The following is a 15,560-nucleotide window of genomic DNA, read 5'->3' as shown; positions in this document are numbered from 1 at the left end:
ACTGGGCCAGGGACAGACTGATTTGCATATAGCCAGGTTCTGAGCTGGGATGGGGCAGTGAGATAAATAACGGTGATGGATCAAGCCCTGATCTTTGGACTGGGTAAGAGTGGTCTGTTTAACTCAGACACTCTGTTCATCACCACCCCTTTTTGTAGGTCTATCACCTTCTACGTTACCATTCAAGATTAGACCGTTTATATTTGGGAGTGATGCTAATAGCATTTTCCCTCTTTTATCGGCGACTTTTCCTTTTGGGAATATTGGAATAGGTAAATCTATTGACTCATCTTCGTATATTTTTGCCCATTTGCCAATTTCAGTATTAGAGAGTTTCCCGTTCACATCACCCACGATTAAATACGGAGTATTAGCTCGTTCTTCAATTATCTTGGATATTAAATCTATGGTTTCTATAAAAGATGCATCCTGTGATGTGCCTGGAGGATTGTACATATTGAAAAACAAGAGAGCTTTTTTTTGGTCGGAAATATTTGTTTTTAGTATGATCTTGATGCATTGAAAGTTGTCAGATTTGGAGTCGATTATTTCTTGAGACCATTGATGTTCCTCGCTTAAAAGAATAGCCAAACCTCCCTTGGCATGACCTCTACTAGTTGTTGTAGCTGGGATAGCATAAACATAGTAACCCTTCTGTTTAAATGAATTTATTGCCCATGTTTCCTGTATGGCTAGAATGTCAGGGGTTATCTTTTAGTGCTGTAGTCATTTTGTTGGATAGTTTTCCGGCCATATTCCACGAGGTAATCTTTAAGCTACTGTTAAACAGTGCATTGTAATCGATGTACTTGTTTGTTGCTGTTTAAGGCCTCTGATATCCAGGCCCAAGATTCTGTTGTTTTTCTGGCCTCTTTTTCCTCATGATATTGGGTCCATACATTCCTTTGACCATTATTTACCTGAATTTTTAGAATATCCTTCCTAGAGGTAGTTCGCCCCAGTTCAACATGATCAGAGATATTTGTAGTCCAATTGTTTGAGTGGGTATTGGTAATAATGTTTTGAGGACAAGTCGATTTGGTTATGAAGTTCTTTGGTGGAAATATTTCAATGACATCATATCCATATTTATGCAATATTTCTTTTTCCCTTACAATGATCCCGGGAACAACAGTTGACCAAAAAGCTACTTTCGCGATTTTTTGATTTTCTTTTATAGAAAATGTGACTAAATCTATTTCTTTACTAGTGATGGATTGTAGCGTATAGATTTGTTGCAACAGATTGATTATCCTTTCTCGATTTAGCGATAGATCATCAGTAGGAAAAAGTTCTTCAAATTGTAAGTATTTGGTCGAGGGTTGATCACCACCGTGGGGTTGCAACTTATTAGTTCTGCTTTCTCTATTTGTTTGATCTATACTGTTTCTAAGGGGAACATATTCAGGTGCTTTATGATTCAAATGTTTTATGGGCAATATATTTGTGGTTTCATTTTGTTCCTCTACCATAGTTTGATTAGTTGTTACCTTTTCCAGAGATCCTTCCTCAATATTTTGATCAATGTTTTCGTTTTCAAATCTGATCTTTCTGGTTTTCTTTTTATTGAGTCTTCTTAGTGGCCTCCTATTACTCATTTTTCTTTTTGATCTTTTGTTACATTTCTTTTGATAGGGTTTTCCATTTCCAGCCTCATCTGATACAGGTACTAGAGTAGTTATTTCATTTCCTTCAACGATATCTTTTATCATTTTGGTATTTTTAATCGAGAAGATCGGATACTCTTTGGCTATCGATGAAGGTTCCTCTCTAAACAGTTTCTTTAGAGAGTATATTCGGTCCCCATTAGGATTTTTCTGGGTCGTAGTGTTAGCTAGATGTACTGATTTTTGATCAGTAGTTTGAGTACTGTTATCACGTTTATTTTGAGATTCAGGAGTTGGAGTTTTTGTTGAAAGGAACAATTCAGAGAGATCTTTTCTTTCCTCTTGAGTCTGTATGCTTTTTGTTAATTCAATATGTTCTTTTTTCCTCTTTTCTTCTACCAGAAATTTCAGAATGCCAATTTGAACATCCAGAGTTTGATCTGAATTTTCTAAGATGTTACCTAAAAAAGAGAGGACAGATTCAAGTATTTCCTGTAAAGTATGTAGAGACTTTGAGACAGGTGTCGCCATGTTAGTAGAGTTCATATTATTTGGCAGAAATGTATCCAATGATGTATCCAAGTCTATTTTGTGATCAAATATTTGATTGTGAGATTCAGTTTGCGGGTTAGCTGAGTTAGGTAATATCTCAGAAATATTTTCTATCGGTTTTATACCGTTTGAGTAGGGATCCTCGATGTCAGAAAGGTGATTAATTTTTTTTACCGGTGTAATGGTGATTAATGTAGAAGAGTCAGGAATCAATGTTTGAGACTCCTGTGTTGGACAAAATATCTGAGGTTTTGATTGGGAACCTTGATCACTTGAGATTGAGATAATCTGTGCATCCGTAGTAGGCAACTCAGAAGCCTCTTTAGCTGGGTTATTTTCCATTGTTATAGGCGATTCACGATCAGGTAGGCAAGTTTGATTTTTTGGAGTAGGAGCTAAGAAATAATTACTAATAGCTGGTGTACCAATTAACCGACCCTGTTTTACTGCTTTTACGGAACTTTGCCTTACTGCTTCCTCTGTACCCATTCTCTTCATAAAAATGGTACGCGATCTTAGTTTTTTATATGCCATAAATAATTATCACAGTCAGATAAAGTATATTGTAAATAGTTACCGTGATGTTATCCGATGTGTTGTTTATCAGCGTCGGTAGTCAGCGACAAGTACTTTAAAAAGAAGTAGCTTTTCCACGGTTTCACAGATTTCTCTTGGTGACAGGGACTATATGACTATCAAACTTTTTAATCCAAGTATTAGTTTCACAGCGATAAACAAGGAGATGAAAAAGGGGTGGCCCGTCCCGTCCTTGTGCGTCCTTGGACGGCCTCAGACGGCCCGCCCTTTGTCCGGGCTTCGTCCCGCGCTTGGTCCCGCGCGCGTCCCGCGTCGCGGGAAGCAAATCAATTTTTCAACGTTTCGTCAGTGGGCGTGTCCGTGGGCGTGTCGCCTGGGGGAAGAGGAACCAGCTGGGATTTCTGGTCCTCGCAGTCCCCCAGGTTAGGCGCTCTGTATTTTTATCCTTGCCTCAACCCTTCTGACTCCAGCTGGGAGCGGTGGTCAGAGCGTGCGGATTGCAGCTCACGCTCACACCAGCGAGTCAAGGGGAGGTGCACCACGGAGAAATGAAAAAGAGAGCGTCAGCTCAGGCACAGCAAAACGGGATACAGTCAGCAAGTAGGGATAGAGATCCCTCGCCAGGCACAGATATGCAGCAGTTCTCCAAATCCAAATAGCGGTGAGTGGCGCCCGCGAAGCGGGTGTCACGAATCTTTGACCTGCCTCGTCAGTGGGCGTGTCCGTGGGCGTGTTGCCTGGGGGAAGAGGAACCAGCTGACCCCAGCTGGGATTTCTGGCCCTCGCAGTCCCCCAGGTTAGGCGCTCTGTATTTTTATCCTTGCCTCAACCCTTCTGACTCCAGCTGGGAGCGGTGGTCAGAGCGTGCGGATTGCAGCTCACGCTCACACCAGCGAGTCAAGGGGAGGTGCACCACGGAGAAATGAAAAAGAGAGCGTCAGCTCAGGCACAGCAAAACGGGATACAGTCAGCAAGTAGGGATAGAGATCCCTCGCCAGGCACAGATATGCAGCAGTTCTCCAAATCCAAATAGCGGTGAGTGGCGCCCGCGAAGCGGGTGTCACGAATCTTTGACCTGCCTCGTCAGTGGGCGTGTCGCCTGGGGGAAGAGGAACCAGCTGTCCCCAGCTGGGATTTCTGGTCCTCGCAGTCCCCCAGGTTAGGCGCTCTGTATTTTTATCCTTGCCTCAACCCTTCTGACTCCAGCTGGGAGCGGTGGTCAGAGCGTGCAGATTGCAGCTCACGCTCACACCAGCGAGTCAAGGGGAGGTGCACCACGGAGAAATGAAAAAGAGAGCGTCCGCTCAGGCACAGCAAAACGGGATACAGTCAGCAAGTAGGGATAGAGATCCCTCGCCAGGCACAGATATGCAGCAGTTCTCCAAATCCAAATAGCGGTGAGTGGCGCCCGCGAAGCGGGTGTCACGAATCTTTGACCTGCCTCGTCAGTGGGCGTGTCGCCTGGGGGAAGAGGAACCAGCTGACCCCAGCTGGGATTTCTGGTCCTCGCAGTCCCACAGGTTAGGTGCTCTGTATTTTTATCCTTGCCTCAACCCTTCTGACTCCAGCTGGGAGCGGTGGTCAGAGCGTGCGGATTGCAGCTCACGCTCACACCAGCGAGTCAAGGGGAGGTGCACCACGGAGAAATGAAAAAGAGAGCGTCAGCTCAGGCACAGCAAAACGGGATACAGTCAGCAAGTAGGGATAGAGATCCCTCGCCAGGCACAGATATGCAGCAGTTCTCCAAATCCAAATAGCGGTGAGTGGCCGTACTAAGGGGGGGGGGGAGCATGAGCGTTCCCATGCAACCACCCAAGGTTTCTCAAGCTAAACCATATTTACTAAACAAAGTATATGGGGTTTAGAGTGAGAATATTGCACCCTTTTCACGTAGGCGCACAGAAGGAGAAATGCTTTCATTTCTCCCACCTTTTCCAACTTTGCATTCATGCTGCACTGTGCAGCCCGCATACAAAGTGGGAAAAACTTTGCATCGTGTCTGGGCATCCTATTTGGTACAGGAAGTTTATCCTTCCTGTACAAAACCTATGCTAGACTACTGCACACACCCTAGCGCAATGGCGCTAACGTGTATGCCTGGCACACAGCAGCGATAATCAGCGCTGGCGCAAGTGAAAGGGGAGGAGAGAGCCATATGTATGAAGATATGTTGCTCTCCTGCTCCTTCCCTGTCGCGCGGTACAAAAGGATGTGGTGATGGACGGAGCATCTGAACCAATCAAACACTCACACCCAGTCAACAGATCTGGGTTTAATCCATCACCGTTCTTTAGCCCACTCTGCCACCCCAGTTCATACATGGACATATGCAAATCAGTCTGACCCTGTGCCTCATGGGAACAGTCCAGCCCGAACTGCCAAGCCATGCCTTCCCTGGACCGGAAATAAGCTTCCGAGGACCGGTTTCTGGCATGTCAGCCGTCTTCAGCCCGGCTTGCTTGAATCCAGTGGCAAAGCAAGGGACTCACGTCTGAGCATACCCTGCCAACTTATGGCGAACAAAACAGTACAAAAGGGAGTGGTGATTGACGGAGCATCTAAACCAATCAAACACTCACTGTCGCGCAGCACAGGCTCACAGGGGGCTGTGCTGCTTGAGTTTTTGGTAATTGTCCCCAAAGTGTTGTTGTGATATTCATTCAGAGCAAATCAGGATTTGTAATCTGCAGCACACAAAGAAAGAAGAAAATGCCTCTTATGATGAACCAATCTTGCCTACAATGCAGGCATCCTTGCACAATGAAGCAAGAGTGCCTGCGTTGGCGCTAGACAGCCAAAAGTGCACCAGCGATTGGACAGGAATGCGCTGCATAATATTATATACCGGGCATCCCTGCTCTTTCGTGCAGTGCATTAAGGTGGCTTGCTGTATAGCGCTTTGTGAATGATTGATAAATCTGCCTTTTTAGTTACAAGATACCCTGCAAAGTGCATGGTGTACTCTAGGATCCCTCAAGAGTGAAAAAAGTAAAATCCTGGCTGCCTTGGTTGTGCATGATGGGCCAGTGTCACTTTTCAAGTTAAATCATGTGCATAGGAGCATCAATCCAGAATTGTCTTTTTACAGCCGTTTCTGAAGACTGCTTGCTTTAAACTAGATAATTTAAAACAAAACAAATGAAATTGTACATCCTCTTGGCATGTTTTCTGAACTACAATGTTTTCAATATGAAACTGTGGCCCACGGTCTTGCGTATCAAGGGAGGTGTGGTCCCGCATGCCGAGAAAGGTATGGTCCCGCATGCCCCGTGGTCCCGCGTGCCGAGGGCGGCGTTGTCCCGCGTGCCGAGGGCGGTGCGGTCCCTCGTGCCGAGGGAGGTGTGGTCCGGGGTGCCGAGGGAGGTGTGGTCCGGGGTGCCGAGGGAGGTGTGGTCCGGGGTGCCGAGGGAGATGTGGTCCGGGGTGCCGAGGGAGATGTGGTCCGGGGTGCCGAGGGAGATGTGGTCCGGGGTGCCGAGGGAGGTGTGGTCCGGGGTGCCGAGGGAGGTGTGGTCCCGCGTGCCGAGAGAGGTGTGGTCCCGCGTGCCGAGAGAGGTGTGGTCCCGCGTGCCGAGGGAGGTGTGGTTTGCGTGCCGAGGGAGGTGTGGTCTCGCGTGCCGAGGGAGGCGTGGTCCCGAGGACGGTGTGGTCCCGCGTGCAGTGGGAGGCGTGGTCCCGCGTGCCGAGGGTGGTGTGGTGTGGTCCTGCGTACCGAGGGAGGTGTGGTCCCTCGTGCCGAGGGAGGTGTGGTCCGGGGTGCCGAGGGAGGTGTGGTCCCGCGTGCCGAGGGAGGTGTGGTCCCGCGTGCCGAGGGAGGTGTGGTCCCGCGTGCCGAGGGAGGCGTGGTCCCGAGGACGGTGTGGTCCCGCGTGCCGAGGGTGGTGTGGTGTGGTCTGGTCCCGCGTGTCGAGGGCGGTGTGGTGTGGTCCCGCGTGCCGAGGGTGGTGTGGTGTGGTCCTGCGTACCGAGGGCGGTGTGGTCCCACGTGCCGAGGGCAGTTTGGTGTGGTCCCACGTGCCGAGGGCAGTTTGGCGTGGTCCTGCGTGCCGAGGGCGGTGTGGTGTCGTGTGGTCCCGCGTGCCGAGGGCGGTGTGGTCCCGCGTGCCGAGGGCGGTGTGGTCCCGCGTGCCGAGGGCGGTGTGGTCCCGCGTGCCGAGGGCGTTGTGGTCCCTCGTGCCGAGGGAGGTGTGGTCCGGGGTGCCGAGGGAGGTGTGGTCCCGCGTGCCGAGGGAGGTGTGGTCCCGCGTGCCGAGGGAGGTGTGGTCCCGCGTGCCGAGGGAGGTGTGGTCCCGCGTGCCAAGGGAGGTGTGGTCCCGCGTGCCAAGGGAGGTGTGGTCCCGCGTCCTGGGGGCGCTGTGGTCCCGCGTGCCTGGGGGCGTTGTGGTCCCGCGTGCCTGGGGGCGTTGTGGTCCCGCGTGCCTGGGGGCGTTGTGGTCCCGCGTGCCTGGGGGCGTTGTGGTCCTGCGTGCCTGGGGGCGTTGTGGTCCTGCGTGCCTGGGGGCGTTGTGGTCCCGCGTGCCTGGGGGCGCTGTGGTCCCGCGTGCCTGGGGGCGCTGTGGTCCCGCGTGCCTGGGGGCGCTGTGGTCCCGCGTGCCTGGGGGCGCTGTGGTCCCGCGTGCCTGGGGGCGCTGTGGTCCCGCGTGCCTGGGGGCGCTGTGGTCCCGCGTGCCTGGGGGCGCTGTGGTCCCGCGTGCCTGGGGGCGCTGTGGTCCCGCGTGCCTGGGGGCGCTGTGGTCCCGCGTGCCTGTGGGCGCTGTGGTCCCGCGTACCTGAGGGCGCTGTGGTCCCGCGTGCCGAGGGCACTGTGGTCCCGCGTGCCGAGGGCGCTGTGGTCCCGCGTGCCGAGGGCGCTGTGGTCCCGCGTGCCGAGAGAGATATTCAACTGTTCATGTATGTCATAGAGAATTGCATGATGGAGCACTTTGAAGAACCATGAATGCTAATCACAACTGCCATGTATCCGCATCTCTCAGTAGTGGATGTGACATTCTCTATTATGTCGTTTCTTGCATAGGTGCAGTTCTGAGCTCCTGCATGGAGCTGCCCCGACCATGTTCCCAAAAATATTCACAGAAGAAAGACCACCACCATTCACAAAGCTGATAATGATTTATTACAAAATAAAAAAAATCTATTTTAAAAGAATGCATGGAGGCTATAGGAAGTCTCACAATATTTGGATTTTAAAAAATTAAAAAAAATAGCACAGGAGTAAGCAGCAGAAATAATTGTTTTAAACCATCAATCCCATATTGTCTCTAATGGCGCTGAAGGCATATAGCCAGCCTACGTAAAACCTTCTTGACTGCTCTATCTCCAAGAACTGGTTCTGATGTCTACACACCAGAAGACATAGTGGAAGGGGTTTAGTGACAGTTTGTTAATCAATCTCTTTTTTCCTACTGTCTGTTAAAATTCAGCTGCATGCTGAATTGTGGATACCCTGCCTCACAAGAGGGTATGGCCTTTTACACTTCCCTTAGTCTTCACCGACAACTGTAGTTGCCGCTGAGGGGTAAGGTTGGAGGTATTCTTATCTGCAAGATTTTTACATCTGCAACCGACTGGCTCTTTCAGAACACAGATTCATACACCAGTCACACATTAGGATTCAAACACACATGGAAGTGATATGACCAGGCTTGGCACAGGGCATCATATTTACCATCAGGTTCATGCCTCATACATTTAAAAATTTTCATTATTTCCCATCAAACGATATAAATCTACAGTACATGAAATTGCTATCGATGTATAAGCAAGCTTCTTTGAACTAAACATCCTGTGCAGGGAACAGATGATCCCTCCGTTCTCAGGAAGTGACATCATGGGGAGGCGGTTCACAGAAGTTTTGAAGAAAACTCTAAAGTGCTACGTAAACAAATCATGTTCTATGGTCATAGGCTCTCTCCATTAAAATAGTCTGATGCTCCCCACCCCTATAAATAATGATTTAAAAAGAAAATCTCTTTGTAAAATCTCTTTAGGCTACTTAGTTAGTCTTGCATGTAAACTCTCATGCCAGCGAGAGTCCTCGAGGCCACTCATCTCAAAATGCAACGGACCTAGGCTGAGAAAACGGGCGTGGCCTCAAGTGTCAATCAACGGGGGTAGTTCATTAGCAGCTACTTGAGAGGTTGGTCCACAAGGCACAGATGGTCCACTCTGTCAATCGCCTACAATTCCTGAAGTCGGTAGCAGCACCACATGGGGGTAAAGTGGGTAAAGGAGGAAATATGGCGAGGTAGGTGGCCTGGAAGGGACCGGTAGAAGTGGTGCTACGATAAATGCTATGACAGTGGACAGAGAAACAGAAGACAGACAATACGTCTACAAGAAACAGTATACGACAGTACGAAAATGGGGAATCACAGAAGTGACGGTGTAAGCGTGCAGGAAGTACAGACGGAGGGGTGGACACCGGCCGTTGAGGAGTGGATCGGGTTAAAATGAAAAATAATATGCAGGCACTTGTGGACAGGAAATGACGCAGACACGGGAAGTCGTATATGAAATGTCACAAATGATGGCGGGCGCACACACAGGAAGTTAACGCAGAGGAGTGGCTGGCTGCTACCAAGAAATGACGTAAACATGCAGGAAGAGAGCACAGGAGAGTCATTGGTGGAGGGCAAGCACGGCAGGCGTGGCAAAGGCTACTTCTTGCCTTCGGCCTTAGGTGGCTTGTTCTTCTTGTTCAGGATTGACATCAGGGACTTGGGCATGTAGTACGGTTTCCCCGGTGACCCGTCGTTTCGTTCCAGATCTTCCACTGTGGAAATAAAAAAAGAGTCCAGAATTGAAAGACTAGTTGCATGGCCCCATGGACACAAAAACAGGCTTTATTAATTGCATGCTACAAATTGACAAATGGATGAGCACTTATCATCTGCAATTTAACGGTAACATGACCGAGGTGATACTCTTTGGGAAGGCACATGAGCACCGGTCAAAAGACTGGTGGCCCCCAAACTGGGCCCCTGTCCAATTCCTAGGCAGGCAGTGAACAATGTTGGTATTCGAATTGATGAGCAACTATCAATGAAGAACCAGGTTAACCAAACGATAGGCACCTGCTTTGGCATCATGCGCAGTTTGCGCAAAATCTTTAAATGGATCCCGATAGACGCAAGGAAACCTTTAGTACAGGGATTGATCATCCGCCAGATGTATTATGGGAATGCCTTGCTGACCACAATAAATGGAGATCTGCTGTCCACCCTACAGGTTCTGCAAAACACAGCGGCCGGGCTAGTGCTGAATCTCCCGTCTAGATCATCCTCAGCACCTAGCTTAAAATTCCTTCATTGGCTTCCTGTAAGGTCGAGAACCAGGTTCAAAACTCTCTGCCTAGCACACAAGGTTATGTACAGCAGGTGCCCCAGCTACTTGGCAAAGAGGTATCCGGGGCGGCCTTAGGCATGTGCAAGCTGTGCACCTGCACAGGGCCACCAAACCCCAGGGGCCACCACGCCAATATATATCCTTAATATAATAATCCTCTGAGGATGGATACATATTTGCGTGGCGGCCCCTGGCAGGGATTTGGCGGCCTCCGGCTCTGTTCCACTTCCAAACACCCTGACCCCCCCAACACCCTCTACACTGGCCTCCGTGCTCTGCCCTGCCCGGACCCCCTCTTCAGGGGCCCCCTACCTACGCTCCCTGCCCAGGGTCGCTATGAGCCTAAAGCTGCCCCTGGAGGTACCAGCCTCGCAGGCTATTAGGGTTCAGCAACAAATTTCTCCTTACCCCTCTTAGAGTCCGTACTGCTGAAAATGGCGGATTATCATTTTCCCTCTTGGTGCCCACCCTCAGGAACAAATTGCCCACCCACCTACGCAATAAAACTGATCACAACTGCTTCTGTAGGGAGCTAAAAACATGGCTGTTCGGTCATTAAACCAGTAAGATCTTCTCTCTAGCCGGAAAGTCAGAGCTGTCCATCAGCGCCATGAGACCTTTGGGTGATATGTGCGCTCAATAAATATCCCTGATTTGATGAACATCAGGCTATTTATAGACAGACATCCTCACTTCTCCTAACATGACCCCCACAGGACATGAAATAGAAGAATTAAAGTGCAGGTACTCACTATGCCAGAGAATCTGGTGGCTGCGGAGGAGTGCCTGTACTGCCCAGGGTAACTATCACATCCACGCCGGCCCCTTTTCAAGTGAAAGAGTGCAGGTACTCGGGAGGAGACTTATCAATATTTTGCACAGCAAGGTAAGCCACCTTGCTGTGCTGCGTGAAAGGGCAGGAATGTGCTGTATTTACCATTATACGTTGCATACCTGTCCTTTGCTAGTGCACTTTTGGCTGCCTAGCTCCACCGCAGGGACCCTGCATCATGGTGCAGGCAGGATTATTTTTGTGCAGAAAGAAACACTACCAGGACGTATTTACCTCATTCTGTGTGTGTTGCAGAATGCAGCACACATTGAAAGAGGACAAACAGAGGAGAAATAAAGATATTTCTATTTGTTACACCTCACCTGGAGAGCCGTAGCCTTTCGAAACATTCCCAGGTCTAATACTAATGGTAAATCTGGAAATGCACCAAGATCTATGGATGGGAAGTGGGAACACTCGAGCTCCACCCATGGAACGCCGTCCCTGCCACAGAGTAACGCAAGGCAGCCATTTGTACTGCCTTACGTAACGCTAGATTTATCAAGCCACGCAAGGTGGCCTTGCGGCGCTTGATAAATCTCACTCAGGTTTTGCGTTGCCAAACACTGCATAATCCTGGCAGTGGCCAATATCCTACAGGCTTACCGAGTGCCGGCCTCACACCACAGCGTGCCTCCACCATTGAGATAACAAAGATCCTCCTTGAAAGTGGCAAGATTAATGCCAGTGTCACCCAATGCCACCAGTACCAACAGGTAAAGAGACGAAGTTGCCCCTGCATTAGGCTTGGACGTTGAGGATGACGGCAGGGGTTCGAGGCAGCGGTCCTGGTTAGATGTTAAATTGATGCGGAGGGCTATGGAACCATGTGACCTGCTACAGCCCCTGCTGCTCCGGATTGGCCAGAAAATTATCTGAATCGTCAAACCGCTCCCCTCATCTCCTGCTGTTGGCTGAGAAAAGACTGAATGAAAGTCTCTGCAGTGCCCTCTGGACAGTTGACACTCCCGAATCATTACCCTGAATAATTCTCCCCCAGAACTTGAAATACTCCTTAACTATTTTCGAAAATAATCTTTTAAAATGGGTTCTCCGTGAGCAGAGATAGTCTCTTTAGAAATGGAACGAGGAGATGGAAAATGGAAATGCACACCATAGAATCAAGGTGTGAAAGATACTGAAATAAAAAAACGAGTTAGTCTGGAAGAAAAATCGAGCAAGATAAATGAGGAAGTGATGAAAAAGGAGCTAGGAAATGACATAGATGAAGAGAGGAAGTGAGGCAGATGCAAACAGGAAGTGATGTAAATGGAAACAGGAAGTGATGTAAATGGAAACAGGAAGTGATGTAAATGGAAACAGGAAGTGATACAGAGGAAAGAAGTGCGCCAAATGGAAAAAGGGTATTTAAATAATTAAAGTAAGGTGGAGGAATAAAGTATGAAGAGCCTGATATTGCGCTCTTAGACGTGTACTCACAGAAGCAGAGGAACAGTGTATCCACGCACATATTGTACACGCTGAAGAAGCCCTGAGCAATGATATAGGACCCAACGATCACCGTCTGCAAAACATGAAAAAAACAGTGAGCATAACCTGGAGCCGAGATTTGCTGAATTGAACGATTCTCATACGGAGTCTCACCATCCTGTGATAATGCTTAGCACAAAACTGATAAAGACATCTGTACTGGAGACCGTGGGATAGGAACACAGACATGCTGCAGAACTCGAGGCTGAGGCATTTGTTTTTTAGGATTGGGATCCCAGACATGCTTCAGAGTTGCAGGCTGCCGGATAGGATTTCATAAAGGGTTCCACATCGATGCTGGAGGCTTTGGGACATGATGGGACCTCCAGCACGCTCACGATTGGAGGCCGCGGGATATTGAAAGTGCGAGACCACAGACATTGCGTGATGGTGACCACAGACATGCTTCAGGACTAGAAGCTACTTCTGCAAGATTGCGTCAAGACTGAATGCCTTGGAATAGTGGTGTCAGAATGGGACCACGGACATGCTTAAGGACACGAGGCCGTGGGAGAATATTGACTGATTAGATCACACACAAGCTTCAGCACTAGAGGCTGTGGGATAATACTGCATCAAGGGGCCAAACAATTGCTTCAAGCCTGGAGGCTCTGGGATATTGCTACAAAATGGCGCTAGATACATGCTTGAGGTCTGGAGGCTGTAGGATAATATAAGAGAAAAGGGACCACAGAAAAGCTTGAAGACTGGAGGTGGTGGGATAATGTGACAAGAATGGGAGCTCAGGCATGCTTCCAGACTGCAGGCTGTGGGATAATATCACATGATTGGGACGCTTCAGGACCAGAGGCTGTGGGATAATATCACAGGAATGGGACCACAGACATGCTTCTGGACTGGAACTGTGGGTTAACATTACAGGAATGGGACCACAGACATGCTTCAGGACTGGAGCTGTGGGATAATATCACAGGAATGGGACCACAGACCTGCTTCCGGATTGGAGTTGTGGGATAATATCACAGGAATAGGACCACAGACATGCTTCAGGACCAGAGGCTGTGGGATAACATCACAGGAATGGGACCACAGACATGCTTAAGGACTGGAGCTGTGGGATAACATTACAGGATGGGACCACAAACATGCTTCTGGACTGGAGCTGTGGGATAATATCACAGGAATAGGACCACAGACATGCTTCAGGACTGGAGGCTGTGGGATAATATCACAGGAATGGGGCCCCAGACATGCTTCTGGACTGGAGGCTGTGGGATAATATCACAGGAATGGGACCACAGACATGCTTCAGGACTGGCGCTGTGGGATAGCATTACAGGAATGGGACCACAGACATTCTTCCGGATTGGAGTTGTGGGATAATATCACAGGAATGGGACCACAGACATGCTTCCGGACTGGAGCTGTGGGTTAACATTACAGGAATGGGACCACAGACATGCTTCAGGACTGGAGCTGTGGGATAATATCACAGGAATGGGACCACAGACCTGCTTCCGGATTGGAGCTGTGGGTTAACATTACAGGAATAGGACCACAGACATGCTTCAGGACTGGAGCTGTGGGATAATATCACAGGAATGGGACCACAGACCTGCTTCTGGACTGGAGCTGTGGGATAATATCACAGGAATGGGACCACAGACCTGCTTCCGGATTGGAGTTGTGGGATAATATCACAGGAATAGGACCACAGACATGCTTCAGGAACAGAGGCTGTGGGATAACATCACAGGAATGGGACCACAGACATGCTTCAGGACCGTAGGCTGTTGGATAATATTACAGGAATGGGACCACAGACATGCTTCAGGACCGGAGGCTGTGGGATAACATCACAGGAATGGGACCACAGACATGCTTCAGGACCGTAGGCTGTTGGATAACATTACAGGATGGGACCACAGACATTCTGCAGGACTGGAGCTGTGGGATAACATTATTACAAGATGGGACCACAGACATGCTTCAGGACCGGAGGCTGTGGGATAACATCACAGGAATGGGACCAAAGACATGCTTCCGGACTGGAGCTGTGGGATAATATCACAGGAATGGGACCACAGACATGCTTCAGGAACGGAGGCTGTGGGATAATATCACAGGAATGGGACCACAGACATGCTCACGGACTGGAGTTGTGGGTTAACATTGCAGGAATGGGACCACAGACATGCTTCAGGACCGGAGGCTGTGGGATAATATCACAGGAATGGGACCACAGACATGCTTCTGGACTGGAGATGTGGGTTAACATTACAGGAATGGGACCACAGACATGCTTCAGGACTGGAGCTGTGGGATAATATCACAGGAATGGGACCACAGACATGCTACCGGGTTGGACGTGTGGGATAATATCACAGGAATGGGACCACAGACATGCTACCGGGTTGGACGTGTGGGATAATATCACAGGAATGGGACCACAGACATGCTTCAGGACTGGAGGCTGTGGGATAATATCACAGGAATGGGACCACAGACCTGCTTCAGGACCGGAGGCTGTGGGATAATATCACAGGAATTGGACCACATACATGCTCACGGACTGGAGTTGTGGGTTAACATTGCAGGAATGGGACCACAGACATGCTTCAGGACCGGAGGCTGTGGGATAATATCACAGGAATAGGACCACAGACATGCTTCCGGACTGGAGCTGTGGGATAACATTACAGGAATGGGACCACAGACATGCTTCTGGGTTGGACTTGTGGGATAATATCACAGGAATGGGACCACAGACATGCTTCCAGATTGGAGTTGTGGGATAATATCACAGGAATGGGACCACAGACATGCTTCCAGATTGGAGCTGTGGGATAATATCACAGGAATGGGACCCTAGGCATGCTTACGGACTGGAGCTGTGGGTTAACATTACAGGATGGGACGACAGACATGCTTCAGGACCGGAGGCTGTGGGATAACATCACAGGAATGGGACCAAAGACATGCTTCCGGACTGGAGCTGTGGGATAATATCACAGGAATGGGACCACAGACATGCTTCAGGACCGGAGGCTGTGGGATAATATCACAGGAATAGGACCACAGACATGCTTCAGGACCGAAGGCTGTGGGATACTATCACAGGAATGGGACCACAGACATGCTTCAGGACTGGAGCTGTGGGATAATATCACAGGAATGGGACCACAGACATGCTACCGGGTTGGACGTGTGGGATAATATCACAGGAATGGGACCAC

The 15,560-nt window shown here is 49.4% G+C and overlaps 1 protein-coding gene across 2 annotated transcripts in view; it reads right to left on the bottom strand.

The window, feature by feature from the left end:
- Nucleotides 1-7,786: 7,786 nt before the first annotated feature.
- Nucleotides 7,787-15,560, bottom strand: part of SLC44A4 (solute carrier family 44 member 4) — a 306,503-nt gene continuing 298,729 nt past the window's right edge. For both annotated transcript variants that reach the window (XM_086924585.1, XM_086924586.1), the window contains exons 21-22: nucleotides 12,313-12,397; nucleotides 7,787-9,468 (exon numbers count right to left, since the gene is read on the bottom strand). In XM_086924585.1, coding sequence (XP_086780711.1) covers nucleotides 9,353-9,468; nucleotides 12,313-12,397 — 201 coding nt within the window. In that variant the 3' untranslated portion in view covers nucleotides 7,787-9,352. The remainder of the gene's footprint in view (nucleotides 9,469-12,312; nucleotides 12,398-15,560) is intronic.

The sequence above is a fragment of the Lissotriton vulgaris genome, chromosome 5 (assembly GCF_964263255.1).
Source record: "Lissotriton vulgaris chromosome 5, aLisVul1.2, whole genome shotgun sequence".
Taxonomy (NCBI): Eukaryota; Metazoa; Chordata; class Amphibia; order Caudata; family Salamandridae; genus Lissotriton; species Lissotriton vulgaris.
The sequence above is the reverse complement of the archived record's forward strand: the minus strand, read 5'-3'. Positions and strand labels throughout refer to the sequence as shown.